General features: G+C 37.7%; 2 protein-coding genes across 10 annotated transcripts in view; one reads left to right on the forward strand and one right to left on the reverse strand.

The window, feature by feature from the left end:
- Positions 1–18481, forward strand: part of LRRC53 (leucine rich repeat containing 53) — a 42400-nt gene extending 23919 nt beyond the window's left edge. Inside the window, exons 2-5 of one of the 2 annotated variants that reach the window (XM_009423522.5) lie at positions 4900–5013; positions 7307–8122; positions 12481–12996; positions 16065–18481. In XM_009423522.5, the coding sequence (XP_009421797.1) occupies positions 4926–5013; positions 7307–8122; positions 12481–12996; positions 16065–18385 (3741 nt within the window). In that variant the 5' untranslated portion in view covers positions 4900–4925 and the 3' untranslated portion in view covers positions 18386–18481. The remainder of the gene's footprint in view (positions 1–4899; positions 5014–7306; positions 8123–12480; positions 12997–16064) is intronic. The other variant, XM_063800369.1, reaches the window with a different exon arrangement.
- TNNI3K (TNNI3 interacting kinase) overlaps positions 1–27131 on the reverse strand; it is a 304916-nt gene that overhangs the window by 55000 nt on the left and 222785 nt on the right. For 7 of the 8 annotated variants that reach the window (NM_001204797.2, XM_009459335.5, XM_054659350.2 and 4 more), the window contains one exon: positions 24719–24828. In NM_001204797.2, coding sequence (NP_001191726.2) covers positions 24719–24828 — 110 coding nt within the window. Of the gene's footprint in view, positions 1–23435; positions 23628–24718; positions 24829–27131 lie in introns of those variants that run through there. The other variant, XM_054658654.2, reaches the window with a different exon arrangement.

A 27131-nucleotide genomic window follows, 5' to 3' on the forward strand; every position in this document is an offset into this window, starting at 1 on the left:
TGGGAGCAGTGGGAGCAGTGGAGTGAGCAAAACCCTGTGTCTTCCTTGCTGTCACTGCTACTTCCAAATGGTTTCTCCTTTAAACACCACCAGCTTGTCAGGCTATACCACCAGAGTCTAGCCACACCCCCTCATTCTTTGGGGATTTTAAAAACTGGCTTACTTCATACTCTCTAACACTACTCTTTGTACTTTTATTATCCATGCAAATGATCATTAAAATAGCCTGACCTCTGGGTTCCTTTGCCTACTCTTCTCCAATGAGCTTGTCCTCCAAACTCCTTTAGTCACTCAGCCCCTTAGTTATACCCTAGACCCTGTCATGACCAATGCCTCCACCCCTCCATGCTCTTTAACCTCTCAATCTTTATCAGACAACTCTCTGAGCTGTCCCTTTCTCTCTACCTCACTTCTTCTAGAAACCTGACTCCAACAAGCTTTGATCACACTGGTACTTGGAAGCCATTTTACCACTTAAAACAAAACAAAATAAAACAAGAGCTTTTTATTACGAGCAGTTCCAAATATGTCCTAAAGTAGATGCTCTTCTTTCTACCTACCTACCCATCTGCCTATCTTTTTCCCTACTTGTTTTTTTGCTCATTTCATCATCTTTTCGCTGTCACTCACTTTCCCTTTACCTTATATTTCATTTACATTTATCATTAGATTCACTTCCAACTATCACTCCCTTCCACACATCCTCAACTCCCTTGCTTCATCTTGCATTTGGTACAGTACTGAAAGAATCCTAAACTTTATTGAATCCATTCTGCCTGGTCTTACTTCAAAATCTTGACCCTCTAATCTCCCATGGACCGTCAGTACTATTCAGAGAGCCTATTACATATTTCTAGTCCATTCACTCTCTCACACTTCGGATGGCTATTTTGTATGTTTTCCTCTCTCCTAAACCTCTAGCTCCCACTACTACATTGACCTACTCACCTATGACCTACATAATTTGCCCTCACTTTTGTTTCTGTGGATGAAATTTGCCTGATTCTGAGGCCAACTCCTTCACTTGTGTGCTTCAGCAATAATTCTCTCATCCATTTTTTTTTGCATCGTTCATGTTCCTTCTGTATTGTTTAATCTCCACCAGCATACAGACATACTATACATTCTCCTATCTTAAAAACAAACAGCAAAATAAAACCCTTAACGTCCTCCTTCAAGCTACTGTTCCATTGCTGTTTACTTTACAGCAAAATTTTTCTAGAGTTATCCAAATTTGCGGTCTCTAATTCCCCTTCTCCCATTTGCAATCCATCCTAATCAAGCTTTCTCCTACAACACTGCTGAAACTGCCCTTGTCAAGGTTACAAAGATCTTATTGCTAAATTCAATGGTTACATCTCAGTGGTCATCTCGCTTGGCATAGCATTAAATATAAGCAACAATTCCTTTGTCCCTGAAACATGTTTTTCAATTGGCTTTGAGGACACCATTTTCTTATTTTATTTTTTTCTGCGCTCATTGGCTTCTTCTTAGTCTCCTCTTTTGGTTTCATCTCTCCTCCTTATCTTTAAGCTTTTTATTGCCCCAAGACTCAGTCTTTGAGTCTCTTTACTCTTTAAAATTAATTTGTTGAGGAGTTAATTCAGTCTTATGTCTTTAAAAAACAACTTCCAGATTATTATCTCTAGCCCAGTACTTTCTCCTGAACTCTAAACTCATACATGCAATTAATTATATTTATAGCCTTTCCCATTTCAGTAAATGGAAACTCCATCCTTCTGCTTGCAGAGGCAAAGAAAAAAAAAAAAAAAGCAAAAAACAAAAAACAAAAAACACACACAAAAAAAGTGATGATGTTTGACTACTCTATCATACTTTACTCTTATATACCAGCAAATTATATTGATACTACCATTCAGTATCTGAATGATCAAGTAGCTTATATTAGATCAACCCTCCTACAGAAAACAACGAGAAACTCTGGACAAAATGTAAATGACAGCTACCTGAAGGCACTGGAAAGTTAATAAAAGCAAGTAGATCCTGGAGGGGAGTGAGTCACTTAGAAGAAAGGAACTAGTATATTTCCCACCTCTCTCTCTCTCTCTCTCTTTATAGCATTTAGCCTGAGGGTAGACCACTTCTGCATTTTAGGAAACAATTAAAATTCTGATGGTTTGCTTGTTTGAAGGAACACAGGACAGAATTCAGGGCAACTGGAGAGTATTAGTTATTGTTTTATAACAAATTACCATAAACCTAGTGATTTAAAACAATGTTCATTTATTATCTCAGTTTCCACTGGTCAGGAGTCCAGTATAGATTAGCCGGGTCCTTTGCTCAGAGTTTCACTAGGCTGAAATCAAGGAGTCAGCAGGCACTGTGATTCTCATCTGAGGCTCAAGGCCTCTTTTAAGCGCATTGGTTGTTGGCAGTACTGATTTCTTTGTGGTTGTATGACACATGTCTGTTTTCTTGCCATCTGTTGCCCAGAAATGACTCTCAAATTCTAGAGGATGCCTACAGCTGCTTGCCAAATAGGCAGTTCACAACATGGCTGTTTGCTTTTTTCCTAACCGGCAAGGGCACATGCCTGACTTCCTACTCTGTGACCAGCTGTAAAACTTATTCTGCTTTTGAAGGGCTCACCCAATTAGGTCAGACCCACTTGGGATAATCTTCCTTTAGTCATATGATGAAACATAATCATGGGAGTAATATCTCATCGTATTCACAGGTTCTGCCCACACTGAAGGAGAGGGTATTCTACATGGCATGTACACCAGGGGACAGGAATCTTGCAGGTCATGTTAGAATCCTGCTTTTCACAAATACGCAGTAGAGAATGAGAGGAGATCCTGGAAAAAGCCCTGGAGTCTGTGTGTAAATTCTACCTCAATCTCTGGTTTGCCCCTGAACCACACATCCATGAGGCCGACTAACCGGCCAGGTAGGACTAAAATAAATGAACTGAGATTAGATCTGCTGCCCCATGCAGGGCATTGTTCTTACTGTTTTCTCAGACTGGAATTACCTAATGCTTATTCTCTGCCCATGGAAATTCACTGTACTCTGCAAGGCCCAACTCAAGAGCTACATCCTTCTTAAAGCATCCAAGTTATTCCACAAAGTAATTATTCACTTGCATTTAGATTTACTTCATTTCTCCTTGTGTTATAGATAGGTATTTACATGTCTATCACTAGCTAGAAAGTTCTTTGATACAATGGTTTATTTACTCTTAGACACCTAGCACATTCCATCAGACAGGTTAAATGAGCTCAAATTTGTTAAATTAAATTGCATCATTATGATAAAAAATCATCTGGAATATGCTTACCTCTCATCTTTCTCTACACCACATCATTCCTTCCTTGTATTACTACAATTGCCTCCTATTTTTGCTACTTATGTTCTTTGCTTATCTAAAAGTAGTTCCCAACTCAGTAGTTAAAATGATCTTTAAAAATATACATCAGACCAAGTAATGCCACTCACTATAGCCTCCAATTACTTCCCATGTTATTTGGGTTAAAACGCTATGTCTTTGCATTCATCTCTAAGGTATACAACAACCTGCTCCTATGATTCTGTGCCCTACTCTTCCTCTTACACACTCCACTCTGGTCATCACACCAACCTCCTCATGCCCTTGAGAACTTTGCATTGGATCTTCTCCACCATGACACACTAATGCCTTCACCTTCTCCAGCTTATTGTTCAAATGTTGTTTTATCAGAGAGATTTTCCTTGTTTGCCATATTTAGAGCCCTCGAGTCAATGCGATCTTCTCCTTTTCTTGTTTTATTTATTCTAGAGCACTTATCACCATATGACTTAATACATATTTTATATTATTTGTTTATTGTTTATATCCTTTTATAGAAAGTACACTTCACAAGGGCAGGTGCTTGTCAGCCCCTGCTCTATGCCCAGTACTGTGAGCAGTGCCTAGCATGCAGAAGGTGATCTACAAATTCTTGTTGAACAAATGATATAATTAATCATTTTATGGTTTTTCTACATTTTATTTTGTTCTCAAACTGTCTTATTATATAGGTAGAGGGTTTTATTATAATTTGCTCCTTGTTTTTTTTTTTAAATCAACCAGGGAAGATATTATAAATGAATTGTCTTTTTTGAACATAAAATTCAAATGATGTTAAATATTTCACTGGGGGGTTGAGAAAACTTTAAAATAAAGGTAAAGTTTAACATTTACTAAACACTTAGAGTACCCATTTAACTCTTATAATACTCTGTACTGTAGACATTTATTATTTCTATTTTACACATGAAAAAGCAAAAAATAAAAAGAAATATTTTTTTCTAAGATAATATAGTCAATAAAAACAGAGCTGAATTCAAAGCTAAGTAGAGCTTGTGAGCTTAATCTTGACTTCATACTCACTCCCTAGGTGTGGCATTTAAATCTATAAGGAGTAAGAATTTAGTTGTAATCATGTAAGACTCAGTGCCTAAGATTAGCTTTGCGTACTAGAAGAAACACTGGATTGAAAGTTAAAAGACTTGGTTAAATACCTACCCGCTATGTGATTTAGGATGGTTTGCTAACCATCCTGAGCTGTTTCTTTAGTCTCCAATTGGGTTGCAGAATTAAAAGAACTAAGTAAGATAATGTTTGGTGAAAGCACTACAAACTATACATTGTTTTGCAAAGTAACTTAATTTTTTCAAAATACTAATAAATATGCTCTGGATGTGAGCTCTCTGAATTTATAGTCAAATGCTTTAACATTTCAGTTTAAATTCTATGCAAATTAAGGAATGTAGTTATTTACTTGGCATCTTAAGAGAACACCAAGATGCTCATTGAACAGTAGAAATTACCAAAATGCCTCATGACCTGTATGTACTGAAATAATGGACAGTGAATGCCAACATTATGATATACATTGCCCTCTACTTTCCTTTCAGGTGGATGGCTGGTACTCTTTGCCATCATGTTGCGGTTGGTGGCAGCTTGCCCTGAGTCATGTGTGGTGTGCACCAAAGATGTAACCCTCTGTCACCAGCTAACCTATATAGTAGGTAATAAAACTAATAACTCTAAAAAGCAGTGCTCAGTGTACCTGGAAAATTGGTTGCCATACCTTTCATTGTACTGACTGTTCTCTGGGCTCAGCTTAAGAGGTAACCCTTTAATGAGTACACTTCATACAATGACTAAAGAGACTGGCAATATTTTATTTTCCTGTTCCTGATGGTCTCAATCAAAACTATTTAAAGACCTTCAGAGGTAACTGAGATATTTTGCTATTGCAAAAGAATATCACCATTTTATCCAGCTACACACTTAACAAATACATCACTTTAATATCTTTGTACATACTTTGTGCAGATTTGAACCCTACCACCAGCTGGAAGAAATATAAATGAATCAGAAACCTGAACTGCAATTGTTCAGCATTAGTAAGATTAAGTGATGTACCAGTGAAACAGATTATTATCAAAGTGCGTCTCATTTTGAAAGTCTGGTCTTTTTTTATTGGTGGTAAATGAGCTGTAGAAATGCTAACAAGATACACTGCCTGTATTCATTACATATTGCTTGCTTAAGTCAACAATTTAATAAGACACTTTATTAACAAATTTGAGGAGAATGTGATTTACATCCTGATATCCAAGAAGAGATAAACAAGCTATAAGCTCTGCCAATGGAAAATTTCCATAAACAAGCTTGAGTTACGACAGAGTGGAAGAGGATAATTTCTTCCATTTCTAATATCCCACGACTCTGATAATTAGGAGGTAGATGTTGTCACCATCCTTGACAGGACAGGGAAGTTTTCATGGATAGTTGATGTGTATATTGTTTCTAATCAGTATTGAAAATGCTTTAACACTAAACTCTCACCATCTAAAATGGATTTCTTGACTTCACTACATTTATTTTTCCTGATCAGAGATAGTTGAAGTCTGTAAGAAACAAATATTTCTCATCTACATTGTTGCATCTCTATATCCCCCTTCTCATTTACAGAACACCGTATTTGTGAAGTTAGATTTCATAAATACAGAGAATAAAATGGATGAATTGTGAGTGGGGTTTCTGTCTAGACCTAGACAAGAAGTAATTGACAGAAATAATAGCCTGCTCATTCAGAGTCAGCAAATCCCTAAAGGACTGGGGACCCATGAAAACAAACCTCCTTCATCCCATATCTAAAACAATGATGAGAGAAACAAAATGCAGAACTGGCCAGAATTAATAGAATCCAAATAATCAATCATAAATGCTGAAAAAATCACCAGGATTTAAGCTTGCTTGTGCTGCAGGGATGAGAACAGTTCTTCCAAAAGAAGGCACTCTGAGAATCTTTTGTCTTTTACGTATTTTTTAATCTCTTTGTTTCCGCGATGCAGTCTGAATTTCCTAAGGGATTTGTGATTTGCTTCCCTGGGGTTGACTATTCTAATATCACCTATAGACCTCCCAGTGACAATGGACTCCTCTATCCTTATGACACTGTCATTTGCAGTCAAAACAATGTTAGCATGATAAAGATGTGTTACAATAACTCCTGATTATAATACATCTTTATTGAGTTAAAATGCTTTGATTTCTAATGACAGAGCAGTGATAGCTCTGAGGTGATTACGGTGAAGGGATTTAACAGTTGGAAGCCCTGAGTACCACCTGTCATCACATGATGGACTTCATTGGAGGGAAAAGATATTAGACAGGAGGCCAAGATGGCCCAGACTATAATGAGAACCCCACTGACAGGTACTTGGGTTGTCTGGATTGAATATATATCCTTACCAAGTTGCCAACTATAAGCCTGGGGCTAGAAAGCAGAAATCAATGCTCCTTCTCACTCTCCCCATCCCAACACGCACCTTTATGTTTGGGAGAAAAGATGATTGACTTCACAGCATAAATACACATTGCTATGGAACACTGACTATGGGGGTCAGACACAGACTCAGCTCTTAGTTGACTCTGTCCTGGATCTGCAGGGCTAGATCAGGTCAGTACATAGCCTCAGAGGGAGGGCCTGAAAAGACACCTTCAAAATAACATCGATGAAGATAATCTGAAACAATGAATTAACTTTGACATCTAAAGTAACAGATGGGTTTATGTTTCTCAAACAAACATGTCACAGCAGCAAAGAATATAAAAATCCATCATTTTGATATATAGCCAGCTTCCCCTCAAATTTAGAAATCAGAAAATCATTTTCATTTTTTGTATTGTTTATTGTTTTTACCCAGGTGATAAGATTGCTCAGAGGATATTGATTCTCTGCTCTCCACCATACCCCCTCCCTCCCACTCATGTGTATCCTGCATTTAGTCTGTGCTTTTTTCCCCACAGCAGCCCCTATGACCACGAGGGTTTTAATCATCACCGATGGATATCTCTCCTCTATTGAGAGCACAAACCTGTCTCTCTTGTTTAATCTTGCCCTGCTCTCCCTAAGCAGAAATGGTATCGAGGATGTTCAGGAAGATGCCCTGCATGGCCTTACGATGTTGCGGACCTTGTTGCTGGAGCACAACCAAATATCCAGCTCTTCGCTCACTGATCACACCTTCAGCAAGCTTCACAGCCTGCAGGTGCTGGTGCTGAGCAATAATGCTCTCCGCACCCTACGAGGGTCTTGGTTCCGAAACACAAGCGGCCTGACCCGGCTCCAGCTGGATGGGAATCAGATTACTAATCTCACAGACAGTTCTTTCGGAGGCACGAATCTCCACAGTCTCAGGTATCTGGATTTATCCAACAATTTTATTTCCTACATTGGGAAAGATGCCTTCCGGCCCCTGCCTCAACTACAGGAAGTGGACCTTTCCCGAAATAGGTTAGCCCACATGCCGGATGTGTTTACTCCACTGAAGCAGTTAATCCTTCTGAGCTTAGATAAGAACCAGTGGAGCTGCACTTGTGATCTCCATCCCCTTGCTCGGTTTTTAAGAAACTACATTAAGTCTTCTGCTCACACGCTCAGGAATGCCAAGGACCTAAATTGCCAGCCATCTACCGCAGCTGTGGCAGCTGCACAGAGTGTGCTGAGGCTGTCTGAGACCAACTGTGATTCCAAAGCTCCCAACTTCACTCTGGTTCTAAAGGACAGAAGTCCCCTCCTCCCAGGGCCAGATGTGGCCCTGCTGACTGTCCTTGGCTTCGCAGGTATGCCGGGGAGAAGTGTGCCCTCCTCTTTTCTCTTCTCTTGTCCATATTTTTGCAGCATGCTAAGTGATGCTTATCTCAGACACTTGGTTGCCAGGGCTATGGAAAGGAGAGGTTGCCAGTAGATGTGGGAGGATATTAGCTGATTTGGCACAAGTTGCTGATTTGGCACAGGTTGCAAGAATTTCCTGTTTCAGGGAAGCTGTCTAACATAGAGGAAAGGCCCTGGACCAGAATTCAAGGGCTCCAGCCCTGGTATAAATAGCATTGGTGATCTTGAACAGGTTAACTTGCTATTTAGACTTTAGTTTCCTTGTGTATAATACAGGAATAACATCTATATTTCATCAATCATCCTTTCACCAAAGAGTACTAGTGCATTTGTTATGACCCTAGGAGATAGATATTTAAAAACTGATGGGACATAGACTCTTTCCTCAAGGCACTTACATTTGTATGCTTCTCCATGGTGTATAATAAGAGTCAGAGGGCTTTCACAGATGGACGAAGAGATGCTATTATGGCAATCTCATATATCTTAGTCTGCAGTGTTTGTACGGCATAGTAGTTAAATAAATGAGCTCTGTAGTTGGATTACCTAGGTTTGAATCCTGGCTCTGCTATTAGCTGTGTGACTTTGGACGCATTATCTAACTTCTCTGTGCCTTGGTTTTCCTCCTGTTGGGGGGCTTTGAATTCTTCTAAGATTTCTGTTTGTCCAACTCTATGTAAACTTGGCCCATACTTCCCCAGACCAACTAAGGGGAGGATAATATGCAATTCTTTATATATTTCTTGTAATTTAAAATTTATGAAACTATGCATCAGCTATCATTACATCTCACTGGATAAATAATATAAAATGACACTTAGTGTCATTAGTTGAAGACCAAAGATGCATGAGATTTCTTAAGTTATCTAGCTCGATGTGTGTGTTTTCCTCTATGCTCTCAGTGCATGGTGAAATCCTCTGCACCTGTGGGTAACCATGGTGATGAGGGGGTGGGGAGAGAAAGAGAGAGAGACCAGAGACCAACAAATGGCATCCAAGACTGACGTATTTTAAATATGTGCTATAAATCATTATTCTATAACAGTTATCTAGTGAATTGATTGATTGTATTTTTACTTCCTGACAATTACACTTTTAATCAGAATAGATGGAGACCAGCATCAGGTACAGACAATGGAACTACCATCAGCAGTAATCCAACTCACTTGGAAGGAAATTCAAATGTTAGGAAAATAAATTCTTTTAAAAACCATGTAACTATGTCAGTAATTGTATGTGCTAAGAAATAATTTACCATAAAAGACATACGTGATAGGGCAGCAGAGAGGTTTCCCTTAAATGTGCTTCTTAGAATACTAGCACTGGTGGATAATTAATAGATATTCCAATAAAAACACACAGATGCACACATAGGCAATAGATGGTGGGGTTCACATAGGTTTAGAAGGTACTAAGTTAAGCAAAGTGAAACAGGTATACTCACTGCAGCACTTCTCGTAACCTTTCATTTTCTAATAAGCACTATAAATTTCTAAGAACAAGGTGTGATATGGAGCATTTCTTGAACTTATTTGGCCATGATCCCTTTTTTTCATAGAGGATTTCATTGAATTTGTGTTCTAGAGGACATCGTTTTGGAAATATTATAATAGAGCAATTTTTAGTATCTTTTAGTTACTTTTACATCTGTTTTCAGAAATATGTATTCAGAAATATATTTAGCTACATTAACAGTTCTTTATTAGTATTGAGATGAATACAAATTCTAGAAGATTCCAAAAGTTTTGTCAAAATGACTGGGAGCTTAATATACATGAATAAATTCTGATAAATTATAAATATGATTACATATATGTTAAGTTTTGGTGTGAATTATCATACTAATATATCTTTCATCAAATAATTGTTAAATTGTAGTGCTTTGAGAAGAGATTCTTCTTTAAAAATACTCTGATTTTTGATGTTAATTTGCTCCATTAAGATTCCACTCTTTCTGAAGCACACGTGTGGTGAGTTATCTATACTTCTAGATTGTGGGAAAAACACTTAGAACTATAATTTTGCCTATGAGACCATTTTCTTCTTCAGCTATATCTAAGTCATAAAAATTCCAAAGAATATAAATAGCTATATTTGTAAATTTAAAACTAATAAATGGTTATTTGGCATCAAACACTAATATCTTGACACTTACACTATGAACTGGTAGATAAAAAGTTTTTATGGAGCTGTAATGTGTTTCTAATGTTTCAATAAGAACTTATCATTAATTTTCCCTTTTTCTCTTGCCAACACAGATAGATTGTTAGAACACTTTTTAAAAATAGAAACAATGCCCATGGCAAAGAAAATTCAAACGTCTTCTTAATAGCACATTCCACCTGCCTACAAGCTTCATTTGCTGCTTTTGCTTTCTGCACTAATGGAAAGTGACCATACCTGACTGGTAATGGGATACAGATATATATCTAGTATCAAGAGCAGGGGAGTGAGTGGGTCCCTGCCATTCAGACACAATTAGAGGAGAAACTGTATCCTATAATCAGATTATGTTTACTCTCATTTCAGTGGCTGATTCTTGTCTTAAAGAAAACTTAGCCCTTTTGTTCCTTCATTATTTGGTCTACTAACTGCACTAGTCATTTAAAATATCATCATAATGATTTATTTTTTGGATTTTTTTGTTCCTGACAGGTGAGTCTTCCAGGAACCAATAGAGCAATGCAAAACCTAAACAATGGTAGCTCAGTAATCATAATCACAAATCACAATGAACATTCACTGAATCAAAGCACTGTATTAAACATGTCACATATATTATTTAATCCCTGGGTAGTATTAGTTATCCTCATTTGTGAAAGGAGAAAAAAATAAGTGTTAGAGGAATTAGAAAATACCCAAGAAAAGTGTCAGAACATAGCTTTGAATCTTGAGTTTTCTTACCCATATGAGTTAAAGAGTGGTTCTAATTTTTAATTTTTTAATATATTCTTTAACATTTTAAAACCAAAATCCTTGTTTGGGATAATTCAAACTCTAGAATCTATCTGTCAATAAAAGGATTATTATTTATATAATTTTGCTATAACTTTAAAAATGTGCCTTTAATAGAGATTGCTTCAATATGTTATAGCACTTTCCAAGAATGTATTGTTGGCAAATGAATTAAAATAGATTTAAGAGTTCAAGATATGGTAAACTATACAATGGTTTGAGGATTTTACCAGAAACTGCTATTCTCCATGTTTGCTCTTCATCTTTAACAGAAAAAAAAGAAACAATCATGACCTGATACCCTCCCTTTTCATTTAAGTTTTAAAAATATGTTTTCATTAATATTGTCTCCAGTGGATAAAACTAGGCATGGTGTAGCCAGTCAAAGAATCTGGAATGCTGTCTTTACTTCCAGAAAAGGGCACTGTCCTCAGGCAGATGTGGGTTTAGGGCACAGATCTCTTTATTTAATCTGTACTGACACCATATCTTCCTAATCACATCTTGAGGATTTATAAGATTAGATCACCAATGATTTCATTATCAGAATTCATAAACAGAATCTCTTCTGTTGATTTAAGAATATTTAATAAATATTTCTGCCTCCTTTGTCTCAGAGTTGTGGACACTGGGGATAGAATGTTGAACAGGACTAAAAGGATGTGTTGCCTCACAGTGCTCAGTTGTAGCAGAGGAGGACAGTCTGCGAACAAGCATATGAATGAATAAACAGAATAATACACCTCATAAGGGTGAAAAAACAAGGGAAATCATTGTGATAGACAGATAATGAGGGTATGACTCAGGGACATTGGTTTGAACATTTAGGTGGTTGAGGATGCCATTTGTCAAGACAGGAAAAAGTGAAATAGAAACAGGTTAGAGTCGGCATATGGGTTTGAGAAACACTGGATCTTGCAATTTTATTCAGAAGACAAACTACATAGAACATGAAATGACAGTACCAGGCAGTCTGAGATTAGACGTCATTCACTCTATTATGAGAGTTCATAAAAGGAGGTGACGTAGACAGAAAAAATAATGTTACTGCAGGAACTGTTTTATCTTAAATGAGTTTCAGTTCATGAAACAGCCTTTTTTTCTACCAAAGAGATTCCAGATGGTGTTGTTTCTTATAATTTTTAATAGGTATAAAGATCCAAATTGGAAAGCAGAACAATGTCAATGGTAGCCTCTGTCTGGACTGATATTTTTCCAAATGGTGAAGGACTTCCTACCCATTCTGATATCTTTCAAGCCATTAACCTTTATATTTGTGGTTTTTACATTTGATGACTTATGTGTTTCTTCCCAAGATGTTATCTTTTAATGGTTTCTCTATTTGTCACAGGAGCTGTTGGTCTCACTTGCCTAGGTTTAGTTGTATTTAACTGGAAACTCCAACAAGGCAAAGCAAATGAACACACATCAGAAAACCTTTGTTGCAGAACCTTCGATGAACCCCTGTGTGCTCATGAGGCAAGAAATTACCACACTAAGGGATACTGCAACTGCCACTTAACTCAGGAAAACGAGATAAAGGTCATGTCCATTGTGGGGTCCAGAAAAGAAATGCCACTTTTACAGGAAAATAGCCATCAAGCAACATCGGCCTCTGAGTCTGCAACCCTTGACGGATCATTTAGAAACCTGAAAAAGAAAGACCGTGGGGTAGGCAGCACTTTATTTTGCCAGGATGGTAGATTGCTGCATTCGGAATGTTCAGAGCCTCCTGGAAATACGACAGCTTTTAATGAAGCAGGCTTACTTACAACATATAATCCAAGGAAAGTTCAAAAGCTATGGAATCTTGAGCCTGGAGAAGTCCAGCCTCAAACTCTGCAACACCATATAATAAGAACAGAAGGTGAGTTTGTCTTGTTTTAGAAAATCCCACTCTGTTTAATTCTTTTTGAAGGAGGGAGCCTCCCTCCTTTAATTTCCTCAACAGGAAATACTATAAAAATCACTATAGCACTAGTCTATTCCTTTTCTAAAAATACTGTGTGTGGGGGGGGGGTGCTGAGGTGGAGATGAAGTGTTCTTACTTTTAGGAGCTGAGAGTGCATCTCCTGACTGCTAAAAGTAAATTTTGAGGCCCAACACCTAACAATGTTAAAAAAAGAAAAAAGTAGCCTTTTAAATAGCAATAGTGCTGTTAAGATCTATGGGATAGCTAGTATCAGCTTTTATTCCAACATCCTTCGAGCTCTAATGCCAATTCTGCAGTAAGCAACCTTCCCAGAGCATGACATGTTAGAAGAATGGGCCCTCTAATGCTAGTGATTCATTTCAGGAATGATGTCAAGAAACGTACTTTGCTTGCTGAGCTGTCAGGGATGATAACTTCCCAGTCCAGGGAAAGTCAGGACTTAATTCATCGTCCCACGCTGGGAGCCAAGTGAATCTGGCCGTGACATCTACCCACTGTACAGGGGCGATGTCAATATTTAGGTGAAGGCAATGAATTAAACGTCTTCCTTTTTTTTCCTGAATAGTAAGGCTACGCATTCAGGCTCAGCAGTGAAAATGTTGACAGCTGCTCTGTAAAGAGGTTCCTGTCATTTATTTGAATTGGTTCACAACAAGCAGAGCTTTCTCTAAGAGTATGAATGACAGAGGTGCTGTATCAAGAAATTCTTACCACAGGGGTCTGGCCCTAAGGATGCATTTTGGGGCGACTGGATAAGAATAAAACCATATATTATTTCACGTATGTTATAAGGTAGGATGTGAGTTTATTCCATTGCATTCCCACACTCCAGTTCTTACCAGTGTCTGGGGGTTGATGATTTCACACAACAGAGGGATGGCTGAGGAAAGAAACATATGCCATAGAAACCAGGTCAGACTGGCTTTATTTTATAAAGAAATAAGCACTTACCCTTTCATTAGAATCATACCTTAGGCAGATCTTTCATTTCATCTTTTAACTTTGTCCAATGCCTGAACTTCTCTGTGGGAAACTCCTATAACTGAAGGGGATGTGCTCTCTTAACCATTTAAAACCCAGTCTGTTGTTTTCACACTGAGAACACTGGTCTGTCAGATTAACATGAATACTTTTAAGAAATACCAGAAATTCTGCTCTATGCCAGGCATTGTACCAGAACTAGAGAGGGTAGGTATTTGAGGAGAAAACAGCCAAGGTCACATCTGCTCCAGAACAGAAATCGGTGAAGAAAAATTGCCACTGTGATTATGACTTCTGACTTGGAAAAAGAATTATAGACTTTTCAGCGTAGAGAGGACTTTAGATCTACACTAATAGTTCTTAAGTTTATCTTTGAGTCACAGAACTCTCTGAGACTCTGACAAAGGCTACAGATTCTTTCCCCAACATAATTTGTTTATTTACATAAAGCTCCCATCTAGTCCAACCTTCTAATACACAGAGAACAAGCAGCTTCTCCAAGGTCACCCAGAATGTTGACGGCAGATCTTAGATTGGAATTAGATGCTAGTCTGGAACTTAGTTTACCTCTTGGGGAAAATTGGAGATGGAGTATCCCCACCCTTAGGAGCTGAGAGTACATCTCCTGTCTACTAAAAGTTAATTTTGAGGCCTAACACCTAACAATGTTGAAAATGAAAAAAAAAAAAATTAGCCTTTTAAATAGCAATAGTACTGTTAGGACTTTTGCGGTTAAGATGTTTTGCAGTTAAGATTTCCTTTTTTCTCATGGAATAAAAAACTTCATCCTCTGGATGAAAAAATTTCATGAAACAATAGAAAGTATACTAATAAATAATTTTAAATTTTAGATGCATTGTGGTTAAGACAATAGGGTCGTTTAATGTCAGATAGACTTGGGTTCAATTCTTGGTTTCAACACTTAGCTGATGTGTGACTACGGGAAAGCATTCAACTTCTTTAAAGCTCATTCCTTCATCTGTAAAAGTTATAAGACAGTAGGATCTGTCCAATGGATCACGTCTCTTGTGAATATTAAAAGAGATGATGAATGTACATTATGAGCACAATGCCTAGCTCTTAGCATGTGCTCAATTAATGGTATTACTATTATTTTTGTTATTAATATTATTTAATGTGTAAAAGGAGATTAGAGGCAGACATTAAGGAGAAGCCAGTACAAGTTTCCTTCTTCCACATGTGCCTACAGGGCTGTAGATATGGTCTATCCCCAAACAGTCAAAGGAAGCTTCCTTTCTGAATGGTTCATCATGTACTGTTTTCCTTTAGTAAATGAAAGATTGTAACATAAAGAGGAATTTGCAGGCAGACATTTAAAAGAAGCTAGCAGAAGAAGTTAGAAGATTAATAAGATTAAATATTATATTAATCTGTACCAGTTTAAAAGTCCCAGGTAAAGACTGCTGCCACACAAACCTGGCTATATTTCAAAATACCTATTTATTTAACAAATATTTAATGAACATTTTATTAAGTTATGGGAAATAAAACAGATATGGTCTCTGCTTTCATTGAGTCAATAGTATTGCAAGTATTTCCCTTTCGTTGTCAAATTATTATCTTATTATTGATTATCTGAAACCTGAACATTACTCAATATTGCACCCATGTTCTGCCCAATATTTAAGTTGCAAATGGGAAATGAATTCAGGAAAAAATTACTATAGCCATTTACAAAGGATTTACATATTATTCATATTTAAAGCTAACCTAACCAACAACTAAAGATATATGACTATAAATAACATTTATATTTCTAACTCCACAACTTTTAAGTCAGCATCACAACTGACTGCAGTGTGACCATAAAGAGTGTCATTGCAAAACATATGGGACTGACAAATGTCCTTTGTAGGTTTGGTTACAAATTAGGAAATAGTGAAGGACTACAATTATCAGAGGACTCAGTTTTATACTTTTCATAAGGTTTCTACGCATCTGTTTGGTTGGGGTAATAAAACTCTGCTAAGTGCTAAATTCTTGCGTTTATTGTTCCACAGATATCAGCAGTGACATATTTAGAAGATATGCAACACCCGCTTCAGCCTTGGCAGGAGAAAGTCTTGAGAAGCATTTAACAAATGAATCATGGCAGCCTCCAATAGAAAAAGAAGACAATGGCTTACACCCTCATAGGCAAAGACATTTTATTACAAGCTCATCATCCAAGCCTTGTGAGCCTGAGGAACACTATGTACAAAAGATCGTACAAAAACATAGATCAAAATATGATGATCCTTGTGGACTGTTAAAACAGAGCAAACCTAGGTATTTTCAGCCAAACAATTCTCTTATCTGTAAATATGTGCCCTGTGAGCAATTTGAAGATTACATGAAAGAAAAGAAGCCAAATCGTAGACAACACTCAAAGCCTGAGAAAGAGCAAATCCAAATTAACAGTGCAATAGAAAAATTTCTTATGAGTGAGGACAACATAGATTTATCAGGATTATCAACAAAAACCAAGAAAGCATATTCCCCAAAGAGGGTTAGCTTCCATGATCCTGATTTAGTAGAAATAAATAGGTTGATGATGTCACCCAAAATATCAACCCCTTGGAAACGACAGAAAAATCAAAGTAACCAACTGACTAAGTTGGATGTTAAAAAATTTAGCAACACTGGGGAGAGAAATAAAGGAGAAAAATGGTTTACTAATTCATGGGTTCTGAAAAGGAAGAGAACCCCTCAGTCTGACCTCAAAGGGAAAATTAAAGGACAAAACTTAAAATTAAATTTACATCCTTTTAGAAAAGTCAGAGTCCATCCAGAAAAATCCTTGTCAGGTCTCCCAAAGCAATGCAAACAGGTATTGTTGCCTCCTAAGAAATTATCCAAAACTTCTGAGACAAAAGCCAAAATAAATACTGTGTCTTCTGCAGATTTTCTTCAACAGTCAGAGAGTAGCAACTATGTTAGACTCACTTCAAAGAGGCTGCCTCTGAAACATGACTCAAAGCAGACCCCATATTACCAACGAAACACTAAACGTGCCCCCCTGCTCAGTGCTAACAACTTGTCTGTAGTCAACCAGAGCTCTATAGAAAGCAGCTGTTACTCAGCTGGCCACATTCCTGATGGAAACACATTAAAATTGCCTCAACCTACACCCACTGATGCTGAGCACAGGCACTCACATTCTCAATTCTCAACTGAGCAAATGGAAGATGCAACTCAGCTTGAATCAAAAGTGCTTAGTTATTTACCAACTACTTGGGAAAATACAGGAAGTGATGTTTTACCATTCCAACATTCCAGGGGGGCTACTGACCAAGGGACAACGGAGTCCACTGAGCACATGGGACAGAATGTATCAAAGACCAGTGAGTTAAATCAGTTTTCTTTGTCCCCGAGGAATCAAACACAACTTTTAGATGCTCACAAGACTGACAGCTACAACAAGGAATACACTTTAGACCAAAATGAAGCCTTACAACACAGAGAGCAAAATTCAAGTCATGCACAGCTTGAAAATAAAGAAAAAACATTAATGACAAAACCCCAAATACCACATCAAATTGTGGAAAATTGTATTATGGATAAGGAAGAAAATGATGTAGAAAAAAAACTTTCAAAAACAGAAACTTATGATTCCTCTCTCATTCCCCAAACACAATCCACGAACAACCTATCATTTATGAAGACAAATTCAATTCCATACCAAAATAGAATAGAACTTCCCAAGGATATCAGTACTTCTCCTGTTAGTAGTCAAGCCATTTGGCACCTAACCAATAGTAGCGAAAAAGGAATTGACAGCACAAATGCATTGCCCAGAAATGACGGCACTGAAGCACTAGAGATAAAAATAGTAGGGGAAGAAGAGAAAAATATGCTTGATGAAAGCAAGACAGATTCTAGTATGTTAACTCAGATCTCACAAATGACCTTAAAAGGCATCACAAAAGAAAGGCAGCAAACTTGGGAAAATGGAACAAGTGAAAAACATATATTACATGATGCAAGCTCTGCCGAGGAGACCATTACAGCTAAAGATTTAAGTATCACAAGTTCCCATGAAACCCAAAATAGAATACTTTGCAGTGAAGTAGATCCTGAAATTAACAGTAATGTACATAATTTTAGAGAAGTTCAAAATATTCAACCAGATAAAGATAGTGCACATAAAGAAGGCGCAATGACAGTGGAGACACATGAAGCGCTTTCCTTCTTACCAGGGTTAAAAGACAGTTTTGAGGCAGAAAATGAGGTGTTTTTAGTTCCTAGCAGAATAAATGAAGCAGAAAACTCTGCTCCAAAACCTGTACTGTATCCACCATCTGCTGAATATGCTACTACATCACCTTTAGAAACAGAATAAAGTGAACAAAATAACTCAAATAATAATCCTTTTCTACTTTAGCTTTCTTCAAGAGGACAAACACCCACTAGCCTTTGCATGCATTACAAGTGCATCATTTTGGAGGACAACAACGTCCTCAGTAACTCTTTGTTATCAATAAAATAAAACCAAAGAGTTGAATATATGACAAAAATCAAAGATGGAGTCATAGGATACGTCTGACACAATTAACTGAGTATGCTTCTCTAAGGAATGAAAAAACAAGTAAGAAAAGTTTTGCCAAGTCTTGCAAAAGCAAGCAAACATTGAAAAAAAAAGGCTTAAACAAATGAAAAACTACATAAGAAGAGTATTTGAGCAGATTTACATTTGATGTTTATTTTATGTAAATTATTATACATATCTCAATTAGTGGTATTACAATATTGCTTTCTACATGGATAATTATATATTCATATTTGTGTTTGATCTGTTTTCCTAATTATAGTATGAAAATAAAAATTCAGCTTTGTTAACTGTAGTCTAACTGATATGCATATTGGTATGTTTCATACATTTGCAATTGTCCTGTTGACAATTATCCTAGATTTAAGTAGAAGTATTTAAAACTTGTTATTTCTCTAAGAGAAAAAAATTAAGGATTTCCAGGGATAGTTGGCTGTTCCCATAAAGATCTGCAAAATCCTATATATCCACTAGGTGGAGATCTCAGCTTCAATCATTTTAGAAGAACAGGGCTTGAAGATCGACACAATGGATCCTGAACAAAAGGAATTTTAATGAGCTTTATTGCCAATTGTTATTAATTTAAGATTTTGAAAACTAAATAACCTATTAGTGCATAGCTTTCAAGGTCTGATCTCTTGGGTTTCGCATGCCACTGTTGTTTGGAGTGAGAACTCCTCCTTATACACTGGAATTAAATGTGAATATAAATATTAAAAACAGCAAGAGAACAAACATGTCTCATTCAAAGCCATGCTTATTTGAAAAATAAAGATATATTCAAATAATTTATTGAGACCACTGTAAAAAATATTTGAAGCATACCTTCACAGTTTAGAATATTATAATATTTTACATTTTTTAGTAGGGGAACAAAAAGGTTAAAAGGGAAACAAACCTCCTCTTCTCCTATCTCTACACCTGTCTAGGTCTATACATCTTTATATCTGCATTTGGTAGAATAATAATAATAAATAAGCTTTATAAACCTTATAAGATTAGAACAACATAAATATTGCCTACATACCCCGCCTCTTTTGTTTCCCTTCCTATTCAGAATTGCTAGGAAATGACTTAAGTTTCTTATTTTGAAAATTCCTAAACTTCTTACCTCTCTTCTTCATCTTTTCTCGCCAACATTCAAGACTTTATTGCTTTTAATCCTAATTCCTCTGGTATTTTTGTTCATTATCTCTGCTTGAGCTTAACTCCTATCTGCCTTGCCTGATCCCACTTTATTTTTAAAGCACCTTTAAGGTGAGACAAGTATCTATGCCAACTTCTTGCATGATAAGTTTATTCCACCCTAATCGACAGTTTCTTCATATTTGTAGACCAGGTCACTTTTTTTCTTGGTAGCTATCTTTCTTTTTCCTTTTTTTTTTTTTCTTCTTCTTTAAAGCGCTGTCACCTTACTTCAGCACCTTTAGCTTTGTTCTCTCTGCTCTCACTGCCAAGAATATCCCTGATTATCTAGAGTCCTAATGAGTACTCTTGGTCACTATCTGACTCTCAGGAGGCAGCAATCCTAGTTCTCCTGGTCTCTTTTCTCTCTTCCATTTCTGAAATCCAGTCTTTTACCTCTTTATGATGTTTCCTTTGAAATAGTTCTCAGGTTTACCCTTGCCCTTGAATCTCCATGGTAACCATTGTAGTCTGTGTGTTGTAATCAACTGGATTACTCAAACAGCAGTCCAGCTGGCTGCTCCAACTTCATTGTCTTTTGCTTGAGTTTCAACCCATTCGTTTTTTATCTTTGTTGGGCACAAATCACCTGGGGCGCTTGTTAAAATGTGGAGTTTCAGGCTCCATCTCAGAGATTTTCATTCAGTAAACTTAGGTTAGGGCCCCAGAATCTTCATTTCAACAAACTTTCCAGGGTAATCTGGAATACATAGTTTGCAGCCCACGTATTAAGAATCAATGCTTAGCTATTCCAATGAGCATTACAAGATAATTCAATGTTTGCCTTACTGTAGGAACTGCAATTTTTAAAGTAAATAAATCCTTTGTATCAAACTCAGATGAACTTCCTAAAAAATTACTTTTATCTTTTCACTCCTTTAGAGAAAAAAATGTAATTGCCATAATTTCACGTCCAAATTTCCTGTTCCAGTTTCCAAAATCTGTCACTATCTAGTATCAGGCTTTTTTCTACCTCTTACTGTTTTCCAACCTTCTCCCATCTTCAATAGACTGTTCTTCTTACTCTCCTCAATGTTCTAGTTTATGAGTTTTGACTAAGAAGACATCCTGGAGAAAATACTGTGCTTCAAATTCAAGGAATGAAGTAAAGACAGATATGCAAGAAAAAATGAGAAGCACAGTTGATAACCTAGAAAGTAATGACCAGAATAGCATGATGTTAGCGTCCTCCATCTAAAGATGAACTTGTTTCAAATAATGCCTGACACAGAGATTTAACCTCTCCATGGCTACAATGTTGCAACTGCTACTAGTCTTTCCCTTGTATCTGTTCTCCTAATGAATTTTCATATGTTCTGGTTGCTTAGACTGTTTTTCTTTCTCACCAAGCCGCCTTCTTTCAGAAAACTACTGTTTATGGTCTCAGCTCAAGTGTTACTCTTTTTGGGAAGCCTTCACTAACCTGCATTCTGTCTTTGTCCCCCAACTTGCGAGTAGTATTGTTTTAGTATATAGTCTCACAGAGTTTTGTCTTTCTTAATCTTGGCAGGTAACTATAGAATTATTAATATGTTTATTCAATCAATCTCCATATAACTAGCAGGTCTTAAACTCCATTTAAGAGTTTACATCTCTATTGAATCCCTTTCCCCTATCCTAGGAGGTATACAGTAGGAACTCAACAAATAATTGTTGAAGGAAAGAATGAAAAACAGCCCATTGTTCCCTTTTCTTTGCCACTCAGCTTGCTAACATGATGAAGACCTTACTGGACAATTAAGAAAGACTCAACTGAGTCACATACAGAAGCAGCTCAACTTCAGTATCCTGAGGTGGTTACCAGAGCCAAGCCAGGCTCAACAGACTGGCAGACCCACATATCTCAAGTCAGCTGAAGACTTTGCTTTCCTAATATGCTTTTTCTTCATCTTCCCCTCTTCATCTCATCAGCAGAACAAAGACTCCGTGCTGACAAACTTCACTTCTTAACAGTACAACTTTTCTGCTAAGCAATCGATTTTTATCCTTTCTTTTTTTTTTAACAGTATCCTTTGGCCATATTCCAATTTCTGTTTGTCATTTCCCAACTCTTTGCTTGAGACATCCATCCTACCCAAAAAATGCTTTTAGAACCTGCCAATGACCTATCTTTACATTGATATTAGAAATTCCACATGCCTGTTATCTATAATTATGAAGAGACACTTCATCAAAGAAAAAGGGATTCCGTTGATTGTTATTTGATGGTAAACTTTGTCATAGTGTGTCCAGAATTGGTGGGTTCTTGGTCTCGCTTACTTCAAGAATGAAGCCGCACACCCACGCAGCGAGTGTTACACTTCTTAAAGATGGCGTGTCCGGAGTTTGTTCCTTCAGATGTTCAGATATGTCCGGAGTTTCTTCCTTCTGGTGGGTTCGTGGTCTCGCTGACTTCAGGAGTGAAGCTGCAGACCTTCGGGGTTAGTGTTACAGCTCATAAACACAGCATGGACCAAAGAGTGAACATCAGCAAGACTTACTGGTAAGAGCAAAAATCATACCTTCCACAATACAGAAGATGACCAGAGTGGCTTACTGCTGCTGCTGGCTTGGGCCCCCTGCTGTTATTCCCTTATCTGGCCCCACCCACATCCTGCTGAGTGGTCCATTTTACAGAGAGCTGATTGGTCCGTTTTGACAGGGTGCTGATTGGTGTGTTTATAGTCCCTGAGCTAGACACAGAGTGCTGATTGGTGCATTTACAATCCTCTAGATAGACATAAAAGTTCTCCAAGACCCCACCCCACACAGGAGCCCAGCTGGCTTTGCCTAGTGGATACAGGGCCAGGGCCGTGGGCAGAGCTGCCCACCAGTCCTGCACCACGCACCTGCACTCCTCAGCCTTTGGGCGGTCAGTGGGACCCGGTGCCGTGGAGCAGGGGGCAGTGCCCATAGGAGAGGCTCGGGCCACGCAGGAGCCCACGGTTAGGGGGGGACTCGGGCATGGAGGGCTGCAAGTCCCAAGCCCTGCCGTGTGGGGAGGCAGCTGAGGCCTGGTGAGAATTTGAGCACGGTGTGGGTGGGCCGGCAGTGTTGCGGGACCTGGCCCACCCTCTGCAGCTGCTGGCCCGGGTGCTAAGCCCCTCAGTGCCAGGAGTGGCGCCCACCGGCCACTCCGAGTATGGGGCCTGCACCCACCCAGAACTCATGCTGGCACGCGAGCGCCAGCTGGTTCCCTCCTGCGCCTCTCCCTCCACACCTCCCCGCAAGCTGAGGGAGTGGGCTCCGGCCTCGGCCAGCCCAGAGAGGGGTTCCCACGGTGCAGCTGGGGGCTGAAGAGTTCCTCATGTGTGGCCAGAGTGGACGACGAGGCCAAGGAGGCCCCGAGAGTGAGTGAGGGCTGCTAGCACGTTGTCATCTCTCAATAGCTCACATCCCACAGAGAGAAGGAAATTCTAGAATAGGTGCTTGACATACTTTTTCTGAGAAAATATGCCTGAAGTTCACACTGAAATACAAGAAAATGTTTTCCTAAACTATTTTATGTGATGTAATTTTCAAGATGAAATTTTCTGGACATCAAAATTCAGATGCAGAGATTGAAGGCACTGATAGGCAATACTGGTATTCATTCATTTACTCAATAAACATTCTTGAGCATCCAGCTTTAGATGTTAGTGTTATAGCAGTGAACAAAATAAACAAAAAGCACTGCTTTCATGGAGCTAACATTTTGGTAGTGATGGAAGATTCTAAACAAATAAACATGTAACACATCAGGTTGAATGGCCAGGATAAGAGGTTATCTTCTGAGATACTCAATCCACATCCCAAAACAATCTTCATTTTTCTTCTTAAGAGTTTCTGTGTACACAGATGAGACTAGGTAATGACTTGGTCTGGATTTTGCCTTTAGGAAAAGAATGGAAAATTTGCATTCTCTTTTCAAACATCTGGACTGGGGCTTATTTTATTTCTCCTGAGTGAGATATTTCCTGAAATAATAACAGCCTCACTTTATTCTCTTGTTGAAGAGCTATAAAGTGCCTAGGAAGGATCAGAAACAAAGTTATAATTTAAGAGGACAATAACTAGGATGGTTTAGGATGGAAAAATAAGAACCATTAGGTCTTTACGTATGAGGTCCTCCATTGTAAAGAATGCAAACTAATACTCTCCACTCTGAGCAATGGAATCAATTGATTGATATCAAAACACAAGGATTTTAATAGACAACAAAATATACTGGCAGAAGGATTACTAGACACTGGACTGAACTGTGTTACTAGGAAAGAAGTTGTGCAATCTCCTCAGTGGATCTCTGAGAACAAAGCAGACATAACCTGTCTGCACACTTAAGAATCCTTTCTTGCAGGCGGATTGTTTGGAATTTCCTTCTGTGATAATATGACTATTCCCTCTCTATTCTTTTAGACCTATGACCGTATTTAAAAATTTATTTTACTGTTTAAATATCCCTTCCATAACATTGATCACTCCATTTGAATTCGAAGTCTATGCTGCTAACCACATCATAATACTGTCAACTCAGAAAGTTAGAGAGGGATTAGGACCCAGGTCTTCTGCCTCCTACGTGAGCCAGTGCTACTGAAGAACACCTATTCTGAGGCCTGCCTCATGTTTAAAAGCCAACACAAATCCATCTTGTGCCAAATTTCTTGCTTCAGAAAATGACTAAGTGTGGCTCACGCGTAGTTAATAAAAATTGCAGCTGAGATGAGACTGTGAGTCATCTGTCATACCCTGGTCTCTCTTTTACTAATCAGTTGTGAGAAACGTTTCAAAATCAGAAAGCAGCAGCTAAGAAATATGAGATACTCAGACTTCTTGAGGCAATTAGAGACTAAAGAGCAGAAGGCAAATCAGTCTTCCCGCCTTGACAGTCTTAAAATACACACTGAAAGTAGACTTTGGAGTTATACTATTTGTGACAGATTTTGACCATAACACATTTTCTAAGAGGAAATAAAAATTACTCACTTCAGGACATGCGTTCCACCCTCGTATCAGCAGAGATGATATGGGCTTGGGAATGGAATAGCCAATGGGAGGTCTGATGTGGTGGTAAGCCATGTCTGCTGCCGCAGCCGCTGCAAACCAAATGGTCATGTCAGTTTTGAAATTCACATGTTTATTTCAAGCAACAAATGAAGACACACACACACAAAAAGGCATTAAAAATCAACCTGAGCAACATCAGCAGACATTCAAAGAGACCTCTAGGCTTTTTTCCCCCAATTGTCTAAAGAAAGTGATGGATAATTTGATACTACAAATTTATCTTTATTCATTTGGTTTCAGACTCAATAAATAGTACAGGGCATTTATAAGGAGTGAAGGAATATGCAAGGAGCAAGTAGTTTTGTTTGTCTGAAGTATAGGGTATGTACATGATATTATAAGAAGTAAAGATTGAAAGGCAGATTAAACAAGACTGTATAATGCCATAAATCCCAGGCTAAAGAGCTTATGTTGTATGTAGTAAACATGGAATGACACTGAAATTTGCACTTCTCATAGCACCTGTATCACTTGAGCAAAGTAAATTTTTTAAAGCTTAAATCCTATTACTGGTTACAAAGTTGTTGGGATTTTAATTTTTAATATTTATAAAGTAGTTATTATTTTTAAAACTCTGTTGGACACTTCAAATCTTTATTTTAGCTAACAATACTCATTGATTGAAGTCTGTCGTGTTGCCTGCCTGCATGGATTTCTGAATATCGCTCATCTCAAAGTCTGCATCACTGTTTTGTGATTCTTAGAACTTCACTGTAGATTCCTGATTGCTAAATATTTCCTGTTCTGCAACTAATGATTTCTATACTCCCTTAGAAACCAAGCTTGTAGCTACTTTTACTGAATGCATTTTGTATCAGGCATCATGGTAGATAACTACATAAACTCCTTTAATCCTCCTAACCACCATGCAAAGTAGGTGTTGTTGTTGTTGTTATGTGTGGAGCTAGTTTTTAATTTATAAACATTTTACATATAACTAATGTTTGGTGCAGTCTTTTGTTTCAAAATCCATGCTCTCTTTAGCACACATTATAATAAAAATACTCTGTAATCAACACATGATGCCCTGTCTATTCCTCACAAAAATTGCTCTGCATCAGTGAAAGGATAAAGTTCCAGGACATTGCTGCTGCCTGTCTTTTAGATTGTGGTATTGTAAGCATCTGTCTATATCTTAATGACTTTTGAGATATAAGCCACAACTACTACCTCTACTCTACCAAAATTTACTCCCATCAAATTCTGTTTATCCATACACTTTCAGTAGGCCTAGTGAAATTATATGCAATGTGATTTGATCAACACTTTATGGATTATTCTGAATGATTACCTAATTTTGCCAATTGTAAATTAATACTTCTTCCTTGTAGAAGTTTAAAAAATTAAGAGAATTAGAAGGAATAAATGTTATCATTTAGAAGAAACCATTGTTAAAATATTTCACATATTTCTTATACTTTACATCATTGACCTTATGTCAATATACAATTATGTAATTGTTTTTTCTAAATATAAAAGAATTAATCTAAGCAATGAAGCATTTTCTCATGTTATTAACACTTTATGTTAACATATTTTAATGACTCTGCATTTAGTTTTTAATCATTTCCCAATTTTAGGTTTTTCCAAATTTGGGTGTAAACACTTCAAAGAATATCTTTTCAACATGAGTTGCCAGATTTCATAGATTATTCATTTATGATATTTTGAGGAGAGAAGATGATGTGCCAAAGGCATAACTACTTTAAAGACTTCGGTACAACAATTATTCTAACAGTTGTACTAAATTTATACTCTCAACAGCATGTGTGTGAGGGTTATCAATACATCTGCACCAGAATTAGGTTTTCTCATTTTATAAAACATGTTACTAATTTCAGAGGTAAATATAGCCACTCATTTTTTTTGTTGTTTAGATTGTGTTCTTATCAAATATGTCACTACTTATCAAATGTGTCTTCTGTGTCACAAAAAATTAGGCATTTTGGAGTACTTTCACTGGTTACTCTTGACTTTTTTTTTTTTTTTCTCGAGACAGAGTCTCACTGTGTCACCCAGGCTGGAGTGCAGTGGCGTGATCTGGGCTCACTGCAGCCTCTGCCTCCCGGGTTCAAGTGATTCTCCTGCCTCAGCCTCCCAAATAGCTGGGACTACAGGCACATGCCACCACCCCCAGCTAATTTTTTTGTATTTTTAGTAGAGATGGGATTTCACTGTGTTAGCAGGATGATCTCGACCTCCTGACCTCATGATCCTCCTGCCTTGGCCTCCCAAAGTGCTGGGATTACAGGCGTGAGGCACCATGCTGGGCCACTCTTGACTATTTTTAAATTATTTCTGGAATGAGGTAAATCAATAAGCAAACAAACTG

Source organism: Pan troglodytes, chromosome 1 (genome assembly GCF_028858775.2).
Source record: "Pan troglodytes isolate AG18354 chromosome 1, NHGRI_mPanTro3-v2.0_pri, whole genome shotgun sequence".
Lineage (NCBI taxonomy): Eukaryota > Metazoa > Chordata > Mammalia > Primates > Hominidae > Pan > Pan troglodytes.